The 23,956-nt window shown below is 42.1% G+C and overlaps 1 protein-coding gene across 1 annotated transcript in view; it reads left to right on the top strand.

The window, feature by feature from the left end:
* The window catches only part of FBXO3 (F-box protein 3), a 33,627-nt gene extending 15,811 nt beyond the window's left edge, over positions 1–17,816 (top strand). Inside the window, exons 6-11 of the mRNA XM_084632581.1 lie at positions 1,548–1,593; positions 4,721–4,805; positions 6,643–6,765; positions 7,277–7,392; positions 8,556–8,746; positions 16,740–17,816. Of these exons, the coding sequence (XP_084488707.1) occupies positions 1,548–1,593; positions 4,721–4,805; positions 6,643–6,765; positions 7,277–7,392; positions 8,556–8,746; positions 16,740–16,865 (687 nt within the window). The 3' untranslated portion in view covers positions 16,866–17,816. The remainder of the gene's footprint in view (positions 1–1,547; positions 1,594–4,720; positions 4,806–6,642; positions 6,766–7,276; positions 7,393–8,555; positions 8,747–16,739) is intronic.
* Positions 17,817–23,956: the final 6,140 nt, after the last annotated feature.

Here is a 23,956-nt window from a genome sequence, read left to right as displayed (position 1 = left end):
CCGCCAGATTGGCGGCCAGCGATCGATCCAGCGGGGGTCGATTTATCATGCGATAAATCGACCACTGCGTGCTCTCCCATCGACTCCGGTACTCCACCAGAACTAAAAGCGCAAGCAGAGTCTACGGGAGAGCATCAGCTGTCGATTTACTGCAGTGAAGACACCACGGTAAGTAGATCTGAGTACGCTGACTTCAGCTACGCTATTCACGTAGCTGAAGTTGTGTATCTTGGATCGACCCCGTGCTGTAGCGTAGACAAGCCCTCAGTCTCATTAGTGTGTGGGGGGAATCAAGCCCTCAATTCCTGAACAGCTTTGTCTCTTTCGTGGATTAAAGTGCAAGTATAGTCAGAAAAGGGATTAAGTTCTCTCTTTAATAAGTGGATCTGCTATCTGTGTTCTATTTTATTGATAAAAATATATTTTTTCTACTCTAGTTAGCATTGCTGAGCCAGTGCAGCTTGTCCACTGTCACCAATAAAATTATTTACAAAATCTACAACTGGAGTTTAGTACTATCTGTGGAAAATTCACAGGGTGAACTCGGCTTGACTTCCCTATTCCAGGTTGAGTTTACGGCAGTAGCAATTATAAGTTAACTTTTAATATATTTGTGTTACAACTTCCTACCTGGTCAGGTTGTGCATTATTTTCTAAACTGTGCATTTTAAAAACATACACCAAGGTTAAGTCTAAAACGCTCAAAAGCAAGATTAAACTATTCATTATTCTCACTACTAAAATTATTGCAGTACATATTACTTGGCATCACAGTAAAACTGTAATGACAAGCAACAACAACAGATACCTTGGCTACAGTTTGAGTCTTAATTTTGAATTGGAATTAAGCTAAAACCCCTTGAAAAGCAGTTGTTGAAACTACTGACCTAATTCTAGCTGTCCAGGGCATTCAGCACAAATTCCTAAAGAACGATACTGGGAGCTTGGAACTCTCAAGTAAGACTTTATTATAGAACCTTACCCTGCTGGATTCCTAGTTATTTTCCTCATATGTAGCAATGGGAGTTCTAGTCACCTGACATTGATGGGGGGGATTGGAGAAAAATCTTGTACACCTTTATGTTATGCTAAATGTCTATTTTGCCTGGACTATATTATGAGAAATTGAAGGCATTTAAATGTTAATATTTTGTTCCTCTGGAGACAATACAGACCCTTTGGTAGGAAGGAATGTAAAGATGGGAGTTCTAAAAATGAGGTGGAGTTAGTTTTCAGATTATTCTAAGGCTGTTTCTTTTTTTTTTTTTAAATGATGCATGAAGTCTAATTTTCAAATGTGATCACCTTAGTGGAATGTCCCGATTGTGTGTTTGTTTGAATGCTCAACTTGGCACATAGACACATGGGACAGACATTTGTGTCTTAAATAGTGATTTGAACATCTGATTGTGGGATTTGGATGCTCTGTTGAAGAATCTAGATTTGGGCCTAGATAATACTAGGAAAATATCCAGGTATTTAGGATGTCAAGAAAAAACATCAGTCTCCTTTTCAGTATACACATTTAATATTTGTTCCTTTTCTAGGATCAGATGGCCCGTAATCCATCTGCTATTGATATGTTCATTACAGGTAAGAGCATGTTGAGAGGGGTGTGTGTGTGTGGTGGGGGAGGGGGATTCATGCAAAAAATACCTCGTTTATAGATGCCAGTATATCTAACCATTTCATTCTGTCTTAAGTTGCATATATTAATAAATAATATACATATGCTGTGAGCTGGTTAGTACGTGTGCAGAACATTTTGACCTTCACAGAGTAAGCACTAAACTTGTACATGTATTCTTACTCCTAAGAAACCTATAACCAGTATTGGAACTTGAACAATTAACTAAAATAAGTTCTAAAACAGTTTTATTTCCCTATTAATGCTTGTCACACCTCTGTTTTTGAGTTATTCAACACACTGGTCAGTCTGACAAAATATATAGCCACCTTTAGGGTAACCATCAGAGGAGCTGTCGGAGACAGGTGGTTCAAAAACACCATGAACTGTAGCCTGGGAGAAGAATGTTTTAGTAGCCTTTGCAACCATATCACAGGTTGCAGTATATATTGTGCCCCCCAGTGAAACATTCTTCTAAATGTAACCATACCTGAAAAGGAAAATGTTCCTGGATTTTTCAGGTTCTCTCTCTAACTGCATTGTTCAAAGCATAGAGGAGGAGAGAGGAAGATTTCAGATTCATTACTTGATGACTATAGAATCCTTGTGATGATCTGTTGACATGGGCTGGGACTGTAGTAGGAAGTTTCTCTCATCTTCCCCCTCACACCTCCCTTTTCTACTGAAGGCTATTGGTAGGGCCTTACCAAATTCGTGGCCATGAAAAATGCGTCACGGACTGTGAAATCTGGTCTCCCCTGTGAAATCTGCTCTTTTGTGTACTTTTTATCCTACTATACAGATTTCTCAGGGGAGACCAGTGTTTCTCAAACTACAGGTCCTGACCCAAAAGGGGGTTGGGGAGATGTCACAAGTTTGTTATAGGGGGATTGTGGTATTGCCACCCTTACTTCTGCACTGCCTTCAGAGTTGGATGGCCAGAGAGCAGAAGCTGCTGGTCAGGCGTCCAGCTCTGAAGGCAGTGTCCCATCAGCAGCAGCGCAGAAGTAAGGGTGGCAATACTATACCATGCCATCCTTACTTCTGCACTGCTGCTGGCGGCAGTTCTGCCTTCACAGCTGGGCGCCCATGAATCATGAAATTTACAATTTAAAAAAAACCCTATGATCATGAAATTGACCAAAATGGACCGTGAATTTGATAGGGCTAGCTATTGGCTATGGAAGCCTTCAACTAACTGAACTGCTTTCCTGTTGAGTGAAAACAGTGCCTTAATTTAGAATACCATTAATATGCATAATCTGTGCTAACCTGCATCACAGGTTGTTTCTATTGCAACACCAATGATGAGTAACAGCCCCACTGGACTATGCTATAATGCTTTCACTTGTGGGTAAAAGTAGGAGAGAGAAACTCTTACTAAGACTTTCTAGTCCTGCAATTTTGGACTTGCAGTGGCTGTGTATTGGAAAATCCGTCGCTTATTCCACCCCAGAAGCTGTATTGCAGTGCTGGGTGATGAAATCACTCTGTCTTCTTCGTCACAAGAGTGTTGAGGTTTACTGTCTCGTGCTTTGAAATCTTCAGATGAAAGGTGTTGTAGAAGTTCAAAGTACTATTCTAATTATTTGCAATTTGTGAGGGAGATTTGTTTTAGAGATAGTGACTGCAGTGATCTAGTGTTAATTATTACTTTGGGTTGGCCTTGTCTTATGGAAACAATGACTTCCAGTTGTGTGGATGAGTATGCTGGCACAACACATTCCATGTAGATGAGAAGATTAATCTTAGTATTTCCTACTTTCATCTAAAAACCAAGTGTTCAAACTGCAGAGTGAATCAGTATAGTCAGTGTGCACCCCAAACTCTAGCATTTCAAGGCCAAGACAAAATGTTGAAGATGATTGGGTGGGTGATAGAAGAAGGAAAATGGAGAAGAGAAATTATTGGAGACTACTAAGCAACAGAGGAGCCCCAAAGATGGCAGGACAGTACAAATAATTAAATGGCTTTTTAGGGCAAAATTAGGAACAAGAGATGAGTAAATTATGTTAATTATTGCTTTGTGCCATAGCAACCCTGTGTAGCTTGGGAGAAATAGAATATTATTAAATTATTAACTTAAAAATAAACATTTCACATCAATAATATAAACCAAAATTTAAAGAACTATTGATCTTCCATTACTAAAACCCATAATATGTTCCTTGAATTAATTGAATTACCTATAGCTTATTTCACTTATAGAGGATAATGTCTTGTCTTTGAGGACTTTGTTCATTAAAGGGACTCTGTCAAGGTTGAATCTGCCCAATAATGAATTTTTTACTGATCCTGATAAATCCAGCTGCTCTCAAAGTGATGACTGCAAGTTTTTGAAAATCTCAGTTTCTATATTGGGTGACCTATAAATCCAGAGCTCTGAGCTTGTGGTGGTAACAGGTGTGCATGTTGCACATGCTTCCACCCTACTGTCCAGCTTTGTTCTTGGGAGTACAGAAACTTACAAAATTTTATAGATTTCTTAGGAATTTTAATACCTTACCTATGTGTATATATATATGTGTGTGTGTGTGTATATATATATATGTGTGTATGTGCAGATACCTACAAAACAAAACCAAGCTTGTAGGTCCAGTAATAGACCTACCAGCTTTAGCAAATAGTATATTGGATTAAGTGTGGAGTATAGTGCCTAAAAAATAGGTATAGTAATTACATTACTTGTAAAGCCAACATCACCTCCTTAAATCATAGGAGTACCAGTAAAGGTCTAAAAGGCAGTTGAAGTATAAAAGCATCCAGAATTGGGCGAGGTACTTCACAATGTAAATAGAAAGCCATGGTTCCTGGCCTGAAGAGTATACAGTCTCATTTTAGCTGTGACACAGTGAGTGGAGGATGACAAGCAAACCATTTAAGCCACAATTAGGTTCCCAGCAAAAGCAGAGGTCAGTGTTTTGAATAGAGCAGGATGAGGAATGAGTTACTCAGCTACAGAGGTCTGGGAATTTGTTTATATTAAGGCCTACTAGCTTTTATAATGCCTATGTTAAGAAGAAAGTTAATATTATAACTGGCTTAATTATAAGAGTACCTGCTTTTGTAAAACTTTCCCTCTTTGGCATCTAGGTACTTCTTATTTGGAATGGTTCACATCTTATGTAAACAATGTCGTAACAGGTGGCTATCCCATCATCAGGGACCAGATTTTCAGGTATCGTGACTTTGATCTGTAGTGCAGCATAATTACAAGGCAGAGAAAATCAATCTTTTCTTTAAATGCTGATTTTTTTTTTCCAGACAGCTGGGTGTGGATGTGTGGTGTGAGGGTTAATGGGTGGGGATGGAGAAAGAGACAGCTGCAGAATCAAAAGGCTTAAACTAATCCTGTTTTGTTACCAGGAATATTAGAACTAGTAGCATCACACTGAAGGGACTGTAATTAATACCAGCTCTAACCCATCCGCCTGCCTAGAACTTGAGGTGCAAAATGAGAGGGCTAGTGAGAAAGACACAGCTGCAGATCGTGTAGGAGTTTATTGAAGAGCAGTTCTGCATAGCTCAAAAGCTTGTCTCCCACCAACAGAAGTTGGTCCCATAAGATATTACCTCACTCACCTTGTCTCTAATATCCTGAGGCCAAAACAGCTACAACAAAACTGGTAAACAAATGACATTTGCTATTTTAAATAAGGGATTCTTTCATTGATATGGTCTATCTACCATTCATTCAAATATTGTATTGAATATATGTATTATGATACTCTAAACAAACAAGATTTGGAGATGGATTTACCTTGAAGCTCCAAGTGCACTTCTCTAGATGTTTTTGTTTTTATCCTGGTTGTGTATAACAGTAGTTCTCAACCAGGGGTACGCATAAGGGGGTACATCAACTCATCTAGATATTTGCCTAGTTTTACCACAGGCTACATAAAAAACACTAGCAGTCAGTATAGACTAAATTTCATATGGATAATGACTTGTTTATAGTTCTCTATATCAGAGGTTTCGGAAGTGTGGGGCACACCCCGCCTAGGGGGCTGTGGAGAAAGGTCTGGGGGTGGAGGGTGCATGGTGGGACCTGGGCCAGCCTCCACAGGGGTGGGGAGGGAGCGCCACTCAGCCCCTTCCCGCCCCCCACTGTGTTCCAGTCCTGCCCCCACCAGTGTCTCCGACTCCTGGCGACGACCCCATCCTCAGCGTGTCCCCGCTCCTGTGCGCGTGTCCCCCGTCCCTGTCGCTGCCCCCCCCCCCCCGCCACACACACACTTTGGCCCCTGATCACAGCCCCACTCCTGGCCACGGCCCCACCCCCAGCTATGTCCCCAGCCTTGGCCCCCTTACCTCTGTCTGTGGCCCCCCACCCTCCGCGGAGTCACAGTCCGGCTCCTGGAGCGGGGCAGAGGGCGTGCGTGCGCACGGTTGGGGGTAAAAGGGGGCATGTATATTATGTACTATACACTGAAATGTAAGTACAATATTTATATTCTAATTGATTTATTTTATAATTATATGGTAAAAATGAAAAAGTAATAATTTTTTGTTTTCAGTAATAGTGCGCTGTGATGCTTTTTTGTATTTCTAAGTGAGGTGAAACTTGGGGGTATGCAAGACAAATCAGACTCTTGAAAGGGGTACTGTAGTCTCGAAAGGTTGAAAGCCACTGGTGTATAATAGCCCCTTTTAAGATTAATGGGATGCTGTAAGAACTAAATTTTCTATCTCCAAAATAGATTTGTACACAACTGAATATGAAGAATTGCATGAAGACATTTCTAAAGTCTGCCTTCATAGTTTAAGGCAAGCATTGCACTGTTGTACTAGTGCATTCACAAAGACTAAAGAATGTCTAGTTTCATTTAGGGCTAATAGTCACACACAATAACTTTTTTTTTTCATTTTGGGTTTAATTATCCAAATACTATTAGTATAGCATGTGGAAACTTATTCTTCAAAAATATCCTTTTAGCATCTGTATTGAACCCATAGAATTGGGTTACATCATAATAAAGAGTTGGAAATTTCTTTTGTATGTTTCTGTTGCACAGGTATGTTCATGATAAGGAGTGTGTGGCCACAACAGGAGATATTACTGTTTCAGTCTCCACGTCTTTTCTACCTGAACTCAGTTCTGTACATCCACCTCATTACTTCTTCACTTACAGAATCAGGTGAGAATAGCAAATGGGCTTTCCTGATAACAGGAGAGTCTTCTGTCTGGAGTTCAAGCCTCATGACTGTTGCATGTGTATGCACAGTACTCAGAAGTATGATGAAATTTAGATATCGTATACATATGGAGCTTGGTGTACAGCATGCAATATAATTATTTTAATATCGTTTTAAATAAAACGACTATTTGACTGTTTTAAAACTTGCAATGGGTCGTCCTGTGCTTTGAGGAGTTTCTTTTCACTAACAATATATAGCACATATCACTTTGCATACGTGAAACATTTGTCACAATATTTGTCATGAATTAAGGAGAGGTAGGTAATTAAGAGGAATAATAAAGCTGGGATTAGTGCTCTGGTGTTCCTACTTGTATCTGTATACAGGTCATTAGAACATACCACTTTCTCTAAGCAGTAGGGAGTATAGAAATAGTATTTTAAATATTTTATAGTGGTTTTTAGACAAGTAATTCATTTCTACGCAAAAAATATTTGATTTGGCTCATAGAATTGAGATGTCCAAAGATGCTCTCCCTGAAAAGGCTTGTCAGTTGGACAGTCGGTACTGGAGAATAACCAATGCCAAAGGTGATGTAGAAGAAGTTCAGGGTCCTGGAGTTGTTGGTATGTAAACTGAGAGTTTGAGTTTCATTTTTGCATTCATAGCATTCCAGTGATTAATGTGAAAATTCTGTAACTTCTGGCGGAGCCATTCTCAGTAATGATGCAAGATGGTGGCTATTCTCTTCTTTTAGCAAACATGCATTCTGTTCCACTTTCTCATATTGCGTTGTGTGTAAGTGAAAGAGTTAAACATTCACTTCAATTTTAAAGGATCTTAAGGAATATAATTTTTGGTTAACTATTTTAAATTGTTGGGCAAATTTGTATATTAATATACAGTAGTTAATATTAGTATAAGTAGTCAAACCATTTAAAGATTTTTTAATTACTTGGATTGTAAGCTCTTTGGGACTGGAATTGTCTTTTTGTACAGCACCTAGCACATTGGGGTCCTGGTCCATGAGTGGGACTCCTAAGTACTTTGATAATACAAATAAATATTAATAATCCTGAAGTCTCTAATGCCATCTGTTTTTATCTATGTATTAGGGTTAACAGCATAAGTGCATGTCAGAAGACTTAAGTATTTTTTTTTGTATTTAGAAATGATTTGTAGCAATAGTTCGGGGGTTTTTTTGTGTTTTTTTTTTTTTTTAAAGACTCCCGCTCTCCCCCCCCACACACACACACATGTTGTTGTTTGGGCATTCTTGTCCTTTGAGCTTGTTATAGTGACTCCTGTTCAGCAAGTTAGGCACTTCTGATTTAGTGAACAATATTCTCTAAAAAACTGCTATTCACTTGTGACTGAAAGTGATGCAAAGATAACTAGTCACTAGAATGACATGCCTCCAATGAAGTGGGTATTCACCCACGAAAGCTTATGTTCCAATACGTCTGTTAGTCTATAAGGTGCCACAGGACTCTTTGCTGCTTTTACAGATCCAGACTAACACTGCTACCCCTCTGATACTAGTCACTAGAATGTTCATTAAAACAGGATTTGTTACAACAAGCTTACCTCTTTTTTTTTTTCCCCCCTTTTATTCGTATAGTACAGTTACAGAAGCGCTTAAACTTTTGTTACTAGCTGTGTATTCCAGCAGAACTCTAGCTGAACTTAATGTCTATAGAAATTAACTATATTGCAAGAGGAAAGTATACACTATTTATACTTAAATTCAAAACTCCCAATGGTTCTTTGTTGTGTTTTGTATTTGCAGGAGAATTTCCAATAATCAGCCCAGGTCGAGTTTACGAATATACCAGCTGTACTACCTTCTCCACTACTTCAGGATACATGGAAGGATACTATACCTTCCACTGTCTCTACTATAAGGACAAGTTCTTTAACGTCATAATTCCCAGATTTCATATGGTATGCCCAACATTCAAGGTGTCTACAGCTCGCATGGTAAGCTGAGATACAGTTGGTATTGTCATTTGTGCTTGGCTTTTATCCCTAACCTTTTTGCAGAAAACATGAATGAAATTAGCTCTAATAGAATAGTATAATGTACGTTCTCTAGATAAAGGTCTTACCAGACTCCATAATTATGACACTTTTTCCAGTTTTATAATTTTATTTCTTAGTAGTATAAGATAGACAATTCCCTACAAGAGGGAAGGACAAGAACAACAATTACAAAATCTGGAGATAGATCTAGAGAGAGACGTCTCCTCCCCCCTGCCTCCCACTGAAATCCTGTCCCCTAATTTGAATTCCTCCGAGTTCTTTGGAGTGATTGTGTAGCCAAGAGAATATAACAAAATAGATTAACTGAATCTAACTATCATTTATGATTAAATGTTAATGTCACCTCATGCTTGGATTACTGCGTACACTCCAGGCGGGGCTTTACTTAGTCAATCCAAAAATTTGAGTGGCGTAGTGGTCTGTCTGTTATGCTGCACCTAACAAGCACATGCTTATGTCATATAACTGGAGTTATAATTTGCATTTTGAATCAAAGATGGCTTGAAGCTAAAATGTTTAATTTTTTATCCATGAATCGCTAAATGGGTTGGGTCCTTCCTGTTCGATGGGCCACCTTTCCCCCTCCACTCTGTTACAGCTTCAGTGGATGGAGATGCTGAACTTCAATCATCTTGACAATGAGAGTAGACTAGTAATTCGTCCATGATGGGTCTGCTATTCTGAAATGGCTTCTACCTGCGCGTTCTAGCCCAGGGGTCTGAAATAGCTCATGTCTGTGGACTTTCGGGGCATGCTTCCAGGCACATCCATTTATGCAGGCTATTGCAGTGTTGGGCTTTAGAGGGAGAACAGAGTTGTTTGTTCTGCAGGTGACTTAGATTTATGTTTTTGTAACTTGTGACATTGGCACCTTTGTAAATGTGAAATTGGATGGATACGCCCTTATTTACAAATCTAAATTGTTACATATTTGAGCTCTTTCTGTCTTGGTGTGACCTGATTGTAATTTGCTGCCTTCTACATCAGAAGAATGTCTCTGCTTTTCTCGATAGGAGAGAAGTTTCCATACATGTGCTAAACAGGCCTTTTAAGCTGATTGATTTTAAGGTCAAAAGGGACCTTAATGTTCATCTAGTCTACCCTGCACAACGTAGGCCATGGAATTTCACCCAGTAACTCCTGCATCAATTCCAAAAATTTAATAAATTGCTTTTCTGTTGAATGATTATCTATCTTTAAGGTTTGGAAGCAGCTGGTGAATCTGGGCAGTTTTGTTAGCTTGTTTTGACGTAAGTGTAAATTGACTTGATAAAATTTGTAAACTGTTCTATGTCTAGGTAGTTCAGATGGAATTTAGGGTGTTTAATGTTTTTCAGGCCCTGTAGTTAAACACTCAAAGAAAGCAGAAGGCCTTGCAAAATGCAGAGCAGCAAAACAAAACTGGATTGACAAATAAGCAAAAAGAGCCCAGAGTCAACCGATTCCATAAGAGGGGAAATGAAGCTGCTAATTACACTGGCATCCATGGGCAGGGCAATGCTAAAGAGGAATATGGGCGCTCAAGTGATGTGATTAGGAGATTACATTTTTAAAAAGATATTTTGGGAAACTAGCACTGGTTTAGGCTGGTAACAGTGAATGCAAACTGCCAACAGAGGTCACACTTGTAACAGATACATTGCTTTTTCCCCCCTCTTTCCTTTGGTTCCCTTTATTTATTTAAACCTAGACCTCTCTTCTGTTCCACAAGTTGCAGAAATCACTTGCATTTGATTTGGTAATTTTATTACTCTGCCTCTGATACAGATGCTTAGCAGAGGATTATTGTATATTAAAGTTGAGCGGTACTTCGATATTTTAGCATATTGACTCAAATTCAGACCTAGTGGCTTAAATTCTGCTCTGTTACATACTTGTAAATCTGAAAGAACTAATTGAATTCAATAGTTAAGAGCTGGGATTTTTATTGGCCCATAGCTGGGAAGATTTTACAGTATTAGTGCCAGCAAAACCCAGATTTAGTTTTTTGTTCTTGTTTTTTAATGCAAAGCTATTTAAAAGAATTTCAGACAGTCGTCAGAAAGGTTATACCATGCTTTTTTTTAATAAGCCTTAATTTTTCAAGCATAAACCCTTAGTTACTATGTTGGCCCTACACAGTATCCTGGGGCAGGTCTTCACTACCGCCGGGATCGACGTTCTGAGGGTATGTCTACACTACAAAATTAGGTCGAATTTATAGAAGTCTGTTTTTTTAGAAAGTGATTTTATACAGTCGATTGTGTATGTCCCCACTAAGTGCATTAAGTCGGCGGAGTGTGTCCACAGTACTGACGTTAGCATCAACTTTCGGAGCATTGCACTGTGGGTAGCTATCCTGCAGTCTCCACTGCCCATTGGAATTCTGGGTTAAGCTTCCAATGCCTGATGGGGCAAAAACATTTGTCGCGGTTGGTTTTGGGTATGTGTCGTCAGTTGCCCCTCCCTCTGTGAAAGCAATGGCAGACAATTGTTTCATGCCTTTTTTTCCGTGCGGGCGCCGTACTGCTTTCAGCAGACAGTGCAATAGGTTTGCAAACCGTCGTCATCGAACGACTGCTTCCACTGCCACTCTGCTCTCCTGATGCTATGAATCCACCTCGCAGGTCCTCTATATGACCATCATCCTCCACCGCTGCTGCTCTGCTCTCCTGGTGGTCTCGCAGGGCTGCTTCTGCTGCAACTCTGCTCAGCTGCTCTTGTCTCGCGATAACACAGCAAGCGTGCAACCCGCTCAGCTGTTGTGTCCTGGCAGCAGATGGTCCAGTAGGTTTGCAAAACTGGTCATCCAACCACCGCTTCCCCTGCAACTCTGCTCTCCTGCAGACACCATACCACGGCAAACGTGGAGCCCGCTCAGATCACTGCAGCAGTTATGAGCTTTGTAAACACCTCGCGCATTAGCATGCAGTATATGCAGAACCAAAATCCGCAACAGCAGGTGAGGAAGTGATGGCAGCGCAGTGACGAGAGTGATGAGGACATGGACACAGACTTCTCTCAAAGCCCGGCAATTTGGCCATCCTTGTGGCAATGGGAAAGGCTCATGCCATGGAACGCTGATTCTGGGCCCGGGAAACAAGCACAGACTGGTGGGACGGCATAGTGTTGCAGGTCTGGGAAGATTCCCAGTGGCTGGGAAACTTTCGCATGCGTAAGGCACTTTCATGGAACTTTGTGACTTGCTTTCCCCTGCCCTGAAGCGCAAAAATACCAAGATGAGAGCAGCCCTCACAGTTCACAAGTGAGTGGAAATAGTCCTCTCGAAGCTTGCAACTCCAGACAGCTACTGGTCAGTCGGGAATCAATTTGGAGTGGACAAATCTACGTGGGGGCTGCTCTGATTCAAGTAGCCAGCGCAATCACTGAGCTGCTGCTATCAAGGGTAGTGACGTTGGGAAATGTGCAGGTCATAATGGATGGCTTTGCTGCAATGGGATTCCCGAACTGTGTGGGGTGATAGATGGAACGCATATCCCTATCTTGGGACCAGATCACCAAGCAAGCCAGTACATAAACCGAAAGGGGTACTTTTCAGTGGTGCTGCAAGCACTGGTGGATCACAAGGGATGTTTTACCAACATCAACGTGGGATAGCCGGGAAAGGTACATGACGCTTGCATCTTCAGGAACTCTGGTCTGTATAAAGAAAGGGAGGACTTATGGCACCTTAGAGACTAACCAATTTATTTGAGCATAAGCTTTCGTGAGCTACAGCTCACTTCATCGGATGCATACTGTGGAAAGTACAGAAGATCTTTTTATACACACAAACACCCATTTTTTCATGGTTTGTGTGTATAAGAAGATCTTCTGTACTTTCCACAGTATGCATCCGATGAAGTGAGCTGTAGCTCACGAAAGCTTATGCTCAAATAAATTGGTTAGTCTCTATGGTGCCACAAGTACTCCTTTTCTTTTTGCGAATACAGACTAACACGGCTGTGACTCTGAAATCTGCTCTGTATGAACAGCTGCAGCAAGGGACTTACTTTGCAGACCAGAAAATAACCATGTGGGATGTTGAAATGCCTATAGTTATCCTTGGGGATCCAGCCTACCCCTTAATGCTATGGCTCATGAAGCTGTACAAAGGCACCCTGGACAGTAGTCAGGAGCTGTTCAACTGTAGGCTGAGCAAGTGCAGAATGGTGGTAGAATGTGCATTTGGATGTTTAAAAGCGCGCTGGTGCAGTTTACAGAGTCGGTTAGACCTTAGCGAAACCAATATTCCCATTGTTATTACTGCTTGCTGTGCGCTCCACAATATCTGTGAGAGTAAGGGGGAGATGTTTATGGCGGGAAGGCAAATCGCCTGGCCGCTGATTACATGGAGCCGGACACCAAGGTGGTTAGAAGAGCACAGCAGGGCGCGCTGCGCATCAGAGAAGCTTTGAAAACCACTTTCATGGCTGACCAGGCTACGGTGTGACAGTTCTGTTTGTTTCTCCTTGATGAAAACCTGCCCCCTTGGTTCACTCTACTTCCCTGTAAGCCAAACGCCTTCCTCTCCCCCCTTCAGTCACCTCTTGCAGAGGCAATAAAGTCACTGTTGTTTCAAATTCGTGCACTCTTTATTAATTCATCGCACAAATAGAGGGATAACTGCCAAGGTAGCCCGGGTGGGGTGGGGGAGGAGGGAAGGACAAGGCCACACTGCACTTCAAAACTTATTGAATGAATGCCAGCCTTCTGTTGCTTGGGTAATCCTCTGGGTTGGAGTGGTTGGATGCCCGGGGGGTGCCTCTCAACCCCCCCCCACGTTCTTGGGTGTCTGGGTGAGGAGGCTATGGAACTTGGGGAGGAGGGTGGTTGGTTACACAGGGGCTGCAGTGGGGGTCTGTGCCTTTCCTGCACCTCAACCATACGCTGGAGCATATCAGTTTGATCCTCCAGTAACCTCAGCATTGCATCCCGCCACCTTTCCTCCTGATCGTGCCACTTGTTCTCTCGCATGTCCCTCCTGTCCTCGCGTTCATTTTGTGCTTTCCTGAACTCTACCATTGTCTGCCTCCACGCATTCTGCTGGGCTCTTTCAGTTTGGGTGGACTGCATGAGCTCGGAGAACATTTCATCGGAAGTGCATTTTTTTTGCCGCCTTATCTGCACTAGCCTCTGGGATGGAGATGCTAGTCACAGTGTTGAAACATTTTCAGCTGTGGGAGGAAAAAAAGGGAGATTAAAATTTAAAAAGACACATTAGCAATTTAAAAGGAGGGACTGATATTTTTGGGTTAATGTGCAGCAGAAACCCAACTAACTCCCCCTTCCCCACCCAATTCTCTGGGATGATAGCTTCATCCCTCCGCCCCACTGCATGGATAACAGCGGAGATGATTTTTTTTTTCAGCTACAGGCAAACAGCCCAGCAGGAACGGCCACCTCTGAATGTCCCCTTAATAAAATTCCCCTATTTCAACCAGGTGACTATTAATGATATCACACTCCTGAGGATAACACAGAGAGATAAAGAACGGATGTTGCTTGAATGCCAGCAAACACCAGGACCACACGCTGCCATGCTTTCTTATGCAATGATTCCAGACTACGTGCTACTGGCCTGCTGTGGTAAAGCATCCTACAACGGAGGATGCAATAAGGCTGCCCTCCCCAGAAACCTTTTGCAAAGGCTTTGGGAGTACCTCCAGGACAGCTTCATTGAGATGTCCCTGGAGGATTTCCGCTCCATCCCCAGACACGTTAACAGACTTTTCCAGTAGCTGTACTGGCTGCGAATGCATCCCAAGTCTTCAGGGCAAATTAGTCATTTAAATGCTTGCTTTTAAACCGTGTATTATATTTACAAAGGTATACTCACCAGAGGTGCCTTCTCCGCCTTCAAGGTCCAGGAGCCTGGGTTGGGAGGGTTGGAGGATATTGGCTCCAGGGTGATAAATAGTTCCTGGCTGTCAGGGAGAACAGTTTATCCACTTGCCTGGTGTGCGCTGTCTTCAACCTCCTTCTCCTCCTCATCTTCCTCATCCCTGTTGTGTGAAACTCCCTTGCAGGAGTCCATGTACAGGTGTGGGGTAGTTGTAGGAGAACTGCCTAGAATTGCATGCAGCCGCTTATAGAAGCGGCATGTCTGGGGCTCTGACCCCGAGCGGGCGTTTGCCTCTTGGGTTTTTTGGTAGGCTTAAGTTTCACACGGCACTGCTGTGGGTCCCTGCTGTAGCCTCGGTCCTTCATGCCCTTGGAAATTTTTTTCAAATATTTTGGCATTTTGTCTTTTGGAATGGAGTTCTGGTAGCACGGATTTGTCTCCCTAAACAGCAGTCAGATCCAGTACCTCCTGTTCGGTCCATGCTGGAGCTCTTTTGCGATTCTGGGACTCCATGGTCACCTCTGCTGAGGAGATCTGCACGGTCACCTGTGCTGATTAGCTTGCCATGCTGGCCAAACAGGAAATGAAATTCAAAAGTTCACAGGGCTTTTCCTATCTACCTGGCCAGTGCATCTGAGTTGAGAGTGCTGTCCAGAGTGGTCACAATGGAGCACTGCGGGATAGCTCCCAGAGTCCAATACTGTCGAATTGCGTCCACCCTAACCCAAATTTGACCTGATGATGTTGATTTCAGCGCTAATCCCCTCATCGGGGAGGAGTACAGAAATTGATTTTAAGAGCCCGTTAAGTCGACAAAAATGGCTTTGCGTGGATGGATGCAGGGTTAAATTGATCTAATGCTGCTAAATTCGACCTAAACTCGTAGTGTAGATCAGGGCTGAGATTGATCCACTGGTGGTCAATTTAGTGGGTCTAGTAAAGAACCGCCAAATCAACAGCAGATCGCTCTCCAGTCAACCCCTGTACTCTACCCCTGACAAGAAGAATAAGGTAAGTAAACGAGAGATTTTTTTCCTGTAGACCCCGCAGTAACTCGACCTAAAGTACGTTGACTTCAGCTACGTTATTCACGTAGCTGGAGTTGTGTAGTGTAGGTCAACTTACTGTGGTAGTGTAGACATAGCCCTGATTAACAAACAAAGCAGGTATAGCTACCAGTTCTAGGTGAAGGCCTTTATTTTTTGGGGAGGTGTTGGGGTTTTTTAAACACTTGGTCTGATACAAGCCTTTTCAGATGTTAATTGGGGTGAAGAAAGGTGCATATAATATCCAATTCTTATACCCCTTTTTTAAAGAAGTTACATGTTCCTGAAATATGCCCTTTCGGTCTTTTATAACTTGTTTTTCTGATTAATATTTTTAAAGGGGATAACGTGAACAGACTAAAGGCTGGCTTAAATTTTACTTTTTTTAATTTATGAATTACTTTTTGGGTTAGCTCTTGTGGTTGTGCTGTTTTACAGAATTAGTTAACCCAGCTCAGTTAGTTCTACATTCACCATTTTCATGTTTTTTGTGTGATTTGTTTAGTAAACATAACTAACCATGACCATAGTGATTTTTTTTTTTACATCAGCACAAATACACAGAGACCCTGGTTAAACATCTAAAGTACATAATTGTGTCAGTGTCCAAGTGTAATGTTAGCACTTTCAGTAAACTTTCATACAGGCTGTCTGGTGCCAGGGAAAAAACCCACTCCCAGAATTCTTCAGCAAATTCAGACTTACCAAGCTTTACCAAACTCATGTCAACCACAGTAATTTATAATAATTCAACACCATTCCAACAGTTAGTGAGTCAGATTCTGATCTCACTGGTCTACTTAGTTTATGAATAAAAGTTTAAACAGATTATAAATATAATTGCCATGTAGATTAAATTTTATAAAATTGATACATGAAAACAAATCTGATTTAACAGTATTTTGATATTTATAATTAGTCTTTATCTGAGACTGACTTTAAATGTGATGTAAATGACATCTTGATTTTAATTTTTTTGTTACATTGTTAGCACTTGATCAGAGTGAGATTTAGGAGGCAATTAAGTACTTAGTTAAACATGGGGGTGTCTTGTTTATAGGAAACTAATCATAATGAATATGCTATGGATGAAGATGAAGACTCAACAGATACTGATGAATATGAAGACAGACGTAGAGTCTTGGATATTCCTGCCCCTTCTGGACGCTGTCCACGTCATACCTGATTGTACTTCTTTAAAAAACAAAACAAAAAAACTGTTGGTTAGAGAAGTTAAACTTTCTGGGGCTTCTACATAAGACAGTTTCTGAATATTGTAAATGAATTGTTTCTTTTCCACAGCAGGACAACTAGCATGAATATTGGTGCCAGTTCTAACTTTCATCTGATTGGACTGTAAGGATTTTTTTTTTTTGAGGGCGGGGGGAAGGGTTTTGTGGGGGTTTTTTGTTCACTTTTTTTTCTGAAGTGCAAGACAGCTTGACAGTCTGAGGAAATCATATCTTACATTTTTAAACTATTTCCTATTTATGATCATATTACAAACATGGTATGGGGATTTGTTTTTATACAAGCATTTAAAACTTAGCAACAGACAGAGGAGTTTGCAAAAAGGTATATAATGGCCTTTCACACTGACTTCCAATTGTTAATTTCTGCTTTGAATGAATGGAATTTGCAGTTAGGCCTGTGTAACCCCATTGGGTTGGATCAGGTGCTCCTGTACATTTTTATATTAATATACAGATACCATAAAATTCTGGTGACTGAGTGCGTAAGTTTGAAATGAAACAAACTTTATTTTTCAGACAATCTGTCTTTCATCTTAGTTTATAATAAATATCTGATGATGATCACAGATACATGCCTTTTGGGATGTAGTATAATTCATAATCTGCTGTTTACTAACCAGCAATTTCTCAGTTATTACATAGTACAAATTTGTAAATACTGTTTGATTTTTTTTTCCTTTATATGCTGTTTGCTGTCAGACTTTGTGGTAAGTGACACAAATTTTATGTGTAAGACTAAGTATTATCAAATGTTTTCCTGAATCCTATATGAATTTTTGTAATTATGCTTGATTCACAATTGGGGCTTAGCAGTACACAGATGTCTAAAAGCCTTATATTTAAAGAAACATTTGTTTGTTCTATCGTTTTTATTTTGTTTCCACTGCTATTAAAATAAATATATTGCCTTCATTGTTCTAAATGTTGCTTGGAACTATTCCTCTTGCTAAGAGTAGAGCAAGGAATTAAAAGTTGCAACTGATGCCACATTGTAGTTGGCTGCCCTTCTTCACACTTACCACAGCAAATTCCCTCCAGCTTGGACAGAAAGTATCTGGCACTGGTGGACCCAACTGAAACCTCATTTGCTGGATATCTCCTTGAGTAATGGTTGGCTGCAGCTATTATAGATTGTGGCTGCTATTTCCTTTACATGATTTTAGTGCCATTAGATTCACTCGTAGGTTTATTGTCTTCACGTCAGGGAGGTTTTCCCAAGACCGAATTAAGTAGAACCAGGAAACGTTACTGGATTGAATCCTGTATTGCTCAGGAAAAATGTCTATGGAAGTGGATGAGAGACATAACTACCTAGGTCTACAGAGCTCTGCCCGTAATCGATAATTCTAATGAACTGTATAACAATTGGAATACTTGAAACTGTTCACTTGTTGTTTTTACTGAACCTTCTAAATACTGAGTGAAAGGAAAATACTATAATGTGAGAGCCTTGATTCCTATTTCAACTAAATACAAAAGGTTTTTTTAAAAAATAATTAGTTAACAAAAGATTAGAGACTAGTAACTTTCAGCATAACCACAAATCTGTAGTATTAAAATGAAAAGATTCTAATATTCTTTAAGGGCAGAAAGTTCCCCTCTCTTATTGATGATTATGGCTCCATGTCTGTTGTGGGGGTCGTGGAAGTCATTGGTGCTGTGACTTCTGCAGCAGCCAGTGTGGCTGTCCAGCCGGGTTCAGCCACACCAGCTGCTGCTGGAGCGGCTCTGCAGCCAGCCACTCAGGTGGCCCCACAGCCAGCTGCATGTGTTCAATCTCAAGTCTTAAGACCAAGAACTTTTCAAAAAATCCCACTGAGACTGAACATTGGAAGCTCTAACTAGGTAGGCTGTTGTCTGCATTGCTATCTGGTAGAGTTGAATGGGGGTTGGGGACAATTTTTGCAAAATGTCTTTAAGTAGATAAGGTATTAAATAGTAATAATTGGAAAGGTCATTGTCTCTCATGCTTGTAAATGGCTGGAAGGACAAAAACCACTATTGTATACAGTGTTGTAGCTGTGTTGGTCTCAGGATATTAGATACACAAGGTGGGTGAGGTAATACCTATTATTGGCCTGACTTCTGTTTGTGTGAGAGACAAGCTTTTGAGCTTATACAGAGCTTTTCTTCAGTTCTGGGAAGCAAGCTTGTAAAAGATACTACCTGATTCACCTTGTCTCACTAAAAGCCCAACTGTCAGTGTTTACTTTGACATAAGCACCTAAATAAAATTATATCCGATTCTCTAGATTGTGATCTATAGGTTTGTAGTCTTCCCTGACTGTTTCCTCTATTATGGTGATGTGCTTAGGGTAAGAGGAAAAGACCTGGAAGGAAGAGGATTGTGTTTTAGGAGAGAGCTAGTTTGGGAAACACTTTAACTAAAATTCATATGTGAAAAAGCAGTGACCACATTTGGTTTAAGCCCTGCTTTTACATATAGCTTTTTTTTTTTTCAAATGTGATTTTAGGGGAAAACCAAACATCACTCTTCTCTGTGCACCCAAAACTACTGGTACTTACCATACAAAGAGAAATAAACATAAAACTCTGTGGTGAACAGAAATCGTAGATGGATACAATGGCTCAATTGAGGACACCAGTGTAAATGGATTTGCTTCTTTTTCTAATTTAAACTGCAAATTTCCATAGCTTGTGCAAAGGGGGCTTTTGCTAAAGCATCATGTTCTTGATGTTCTCTGCTCTACAGCTGAAGCCTGGTTATAGGGGTAATTCATCTGCTCATCAAGTTCTACCACTTCTGTTTTAGCTACTGATTCATACCATCTGTTTGTTTTTATGTTGCTCTTCTTTCCTTACCTCAGAAGCTGGTTTCTTACATGCTATATGAATGATTGGCTATGTGTCCTGTGCAATATACTCTTAAGGGAAAACTGCACCACTCGTGTATTAACATCAATCTTCATACATGTCTTACTTCCACATATGGGCAATGAATTGCTCACTTACAAAACTTTTAATTCTGCTTTATGCTAAAAAGCTTGAGCTATGTTCAGCTATTTACAAGCAGACAGAAAAATGCAATATATTGAATTTGTGAAAAGAGAACTGGAGGTGTTACATCTGGCAATCCTCTAAGTCCTAGTGCTAAGGAGTAAATATTAGGAGGAAGGCTACGTTCTATGAAAACAAGGAGATGTGTGAAAGGGAATACGACTAAAAGGAAACACTTTGAATAATCAATGTCTAACAAACTCAGTGGACCTTCTTCTACAGTCTCTTAAAGCACAGATCTTGGTATGGCTCACAAGTGGTGTAGATACATGAATAAAAATAGCTTGTGCAATTATACTACATCTAGGATAAAATTGCAGAACTCTAAACTTCTGCTTTAGGCTATTAATGGAATGTCAGCTAAGGTGAGGAAGAAAAACTTTATTGTATTAGTTGCTCAACCTGGTGTCTCTAACCACCTTGCTGAAGCATCTGCAGTAAGCCCCACCTTATCCCTTGTGTATCGGCCTAGGTAGACCAGAGTTCTGTGTAGAACGTGTCATGAGCCACTGAATGTCGTGCAGAATACGAAAACATAGATTTACTTGCATGGTAGACTGGCTACAAGTGTTTACTATGGATAGCTGGACATCATAGAAGATTAGGGTTTGAAGAGACCTCATGAGGTTATCTAGTCAAAGCAGGACCAATCCCAACAAAATCATCCCAGCCAGGGCTTTGTCAAGCCGGGCTTTAAAAACCTCTAAAGAGGGAGGTTCCACCACCTCCCTAGGTAACCCATTCCAATGCTTCATCACCTTCCCAGTGAAATAGTTTTCCCTAATGTCCAACCTAGATCTCCCCCACTGCAACTTGAGACCATTACTCCTTGTTCTGTCATCTGCCACCACTGAGAATAGCCTAGCTCCATCCTCTTTGAAATCCCCCTTCAGGTAGTTGAAGACTGTTATCAAATCCCCCCTGCTCTTTTCTTTTGCAAACTAAATAATCCCAGTGTCCTCAGATTCTTCCTATAAATCATGTGCCCCAGCCCCCTAATCATTTTTGTTACTCTCCACTGGACTCTCTCCAATTTGTCCACATTCTTTCTGTAGTAGGGGGCCCAAAACTGCATGTAATACTCCAGATGTGGTCTCATCAGTGCCAAATAAAGGGGAATAACCACTTCCCTCTATCTGCTGGCAATGCTCCTACTAATGCAGCCTGCTAATATGTGGGGTGTTCCTTCTGTCAGTTAAATGATAGTTCTTCAGTTCTCTCTATAACTTCTGCATTATTAGATCGATAAGGTGACCTTAACAGAGGTATGACATTTACAGTAAAAGGTTTGGCGTATGAATGCCTTTTGATATAGGTGAGGATATGTGGTCATGCAGTTGTTAATTGTTTGCCTGAATGGTTAGAATTTGGTATTCAGAACAGTGAATGATAAAGGGAATAATATAGTTCCAATTATATATGACTGGAATTCTATCCACAAATACTCTGAAGCTTGAGTTGTAGAATGTTTGTATTTTTAACCCTGGGATTGATTTGATGTACATTTTAGGGACACAATATGCTATTGGAAAGTTAGCAGCTTTCTGCGGGAGTGTGGCACACAGTAGTTGTTATCTGCATGCATTCAGCAGGGACTCCTAGAAATTTTACTGAGAGCAGATCTTATGGTTTGAACTGATACTTCAAAATGCACTAAAACTCTATGTGCATACTCAGAATTTTCTTTTGAAATATCCTTTAGGAAAACAGCATTACTTAGTGGGAAGAGGAAAGACCGGAGTAAGCATTAGTGTTAACACAGAGTAACCATGCTCCTGACCCCCTTCCCGTAGCCATGGGAAGGAGTGCAGGGGGTGCTGCAGCATCGCCAGGTTTTATGCAGGGCCTCTGGCCCCAGGCCGGGGGCTCCACTCAGGGGCAGCAGGTTTGTATAATTTTTGGTGGTACCCAGAACGGCTCCAAGTCCTGCCCCCCTCCCCTCCTGCCCAGCCTAAGGCTGTGAGCTCTGGGTGAGAGTTTGGGAATTGGGTGCAGGCTCTGGAAGGGGGGCTGGGCTACAGTCAGGGGTTGGGGTGCAGGAGGAGTACAGGCTTTGGGAGGGAGTTTGGGTGCTGTGTGCAGGCTCTGGGCTGGGATAAGGGTTTAGGGTGCTGGGTGTGGGTTTGGGTGCAGGGCTGGGGATGACGAGTTTGGAGGTGTAGCAGGCAGGCTGTCCTGGAGCTGGGGGCTAGGGAGGAGGACATGACCCTTACCCAAGCCCCCCGGGCCTGCTGCTCAGGAGGTATAGCCAGGATAAGCCCTCCCTCCCCTCCCTCCTCGGAGTCAATGCGAGTCACCTGCGGGGTGGGGGCACTGTCATGTTCCTCCTCCAGTGCTGCAGCTGCCTTAGCCTGCCCCCAGTATCGCTCCCTTGTAGCAGCCAGGGGCCAGTGAGAGAGCGCAGTGCAGAGATAGCTACCCGCTGCCCAGGACAGGCAGGGACGCGTGGGGGCAGCAGGTGGGGCCGGAGGCGAGACCCAGCCCTGAACATTGGTAGAGCCAGCCCCCCCCCACCCCCCCTGCCCTGAATTTGCTGGAGCCCAGGCGCCAGGGGCCCATATAACTTGCCATCCCTGGCAACTTGCCCCAGGCCCTGCTCCCCTGACGCTGGCTCTGTGCTCAGGGCTTTACTCGTGTCCTTCCACGTAGGACTTTGCTCTCGGGCACCTGGGGCTTGGGTTGTGTCCACTGGCCCCACACCTGCCTACACCCTGTGCTCCCAGACCTCTGCTTCAGGGCCCCATGCCTGGTCCTATGGCAGGGGTTCTGCTCCTGGCTCCATACCTGCCCCTAGCTATGGCCACAGCCTCAGCCCCCTTACCCCTGTCCGGGTCCCCCGCTCTGAGAGACAGTCAATAGGCGCCAACTCTGTGGGTGCTCTGGGGCTGGAATACGCATGGGGAAACCCACTGGTAGCCAAACTCCCCTCACCCCCCCCGTCCCACCTCCTCCTCCCCTGAGCATGCCTTGTCCCCACTTCTCTGCCTACCTCCCAGCCCTTCCTCCCAGCCGCAGCCAGACAGCTGTTTGGCACCCTGCTGGGGGGGGGGAGGAGGAGCTGGAACCTGGTGGGCTCGGGGAGGAGGCGGGGCCGGGGTGGGGATTTGGGGAAGGGGTTGGAATGGGGGCAGAGTTGGGGCGGGGGTGGAGCCGGGGGCCGTGTGGGTGTCAAGCACCCAGGGGAAAGCGGGGAAATGGGTGCCTAGAACCAAAAATGTTCCAGCACCACTGCTTCCTGGCTAATGGGACTGAGTGCGACCAAATAAAAGCAGGTAGCGACAACTCTCATCAATGTCCGCATGACGGAAGAAGTTGCTGAGCATCAGGAACGGGACCCCTAACGCAGCCCTATTCTAAACACTGGCTAATGTTGACGTTGACTAATGTTATGCTGGGATACTGGACTCAGTGTTGCGGAAGGGTACAGGGCACTGTGTGGTCAACTTTTAATTCTGTGTTTAAAGAAGTTTTGAGCAAGTAATTGTTCTAGTTTTTTGCCCAGCAAATTCCAATTTATGGGATTCCACTACTTTTCTTGGGGTGCTTTCCCTTAGCCTATCTAATTTACTATCAGCGTAAATTTTTATAGCTTAATTTCATCCTATTACTTGTAGTTATATCCTTGTGTACTAGGCTACATCTCCAGCCTTGATGTCTACACTTGTAGATGGCTAACTTGTTCATTATGTTGAATGGCTCTCAACCTTTCCAGACTATACCCCTTTCAGGATTCTGATTTGTCTTGCATACCCCCAAGTTTCACCTCACTTAAAAACTAGTTGCTTACACAGTCAGACATAAAAATAAAATTTTTTTTACCATATAATTATAAATTGGAATATAAATATTGTACTTACATCTCCTTGTGTAGTGTAGATAGAGCAGTATAAACATTTCATTCTGTATGAAATGTTAGTTTGTACTGACTTTGCTCGTGCTTTTTATGTAGCCTGTTAAAATAGGCAAATATCTAGGTGAGTTGATGTACCCCCTGGACACCTCTGGC

Source organism: Lepidochelys olivacea (assembly GCF_965140295.1).
Source record: "Lepidochelys olivacea isolate rLepOli2 genome assembly, chromosome: 6".
NCBI classification, from domain to species: domain Eukaryota; kingdom Metazoa; phylum Chordata; order Testudines; family Cheloniidae; genus Lepidochelys; species Lepidochelys olivacea.
This window is presented reverse-complemented; position numbering and strand designations above follow the sequence as displayed.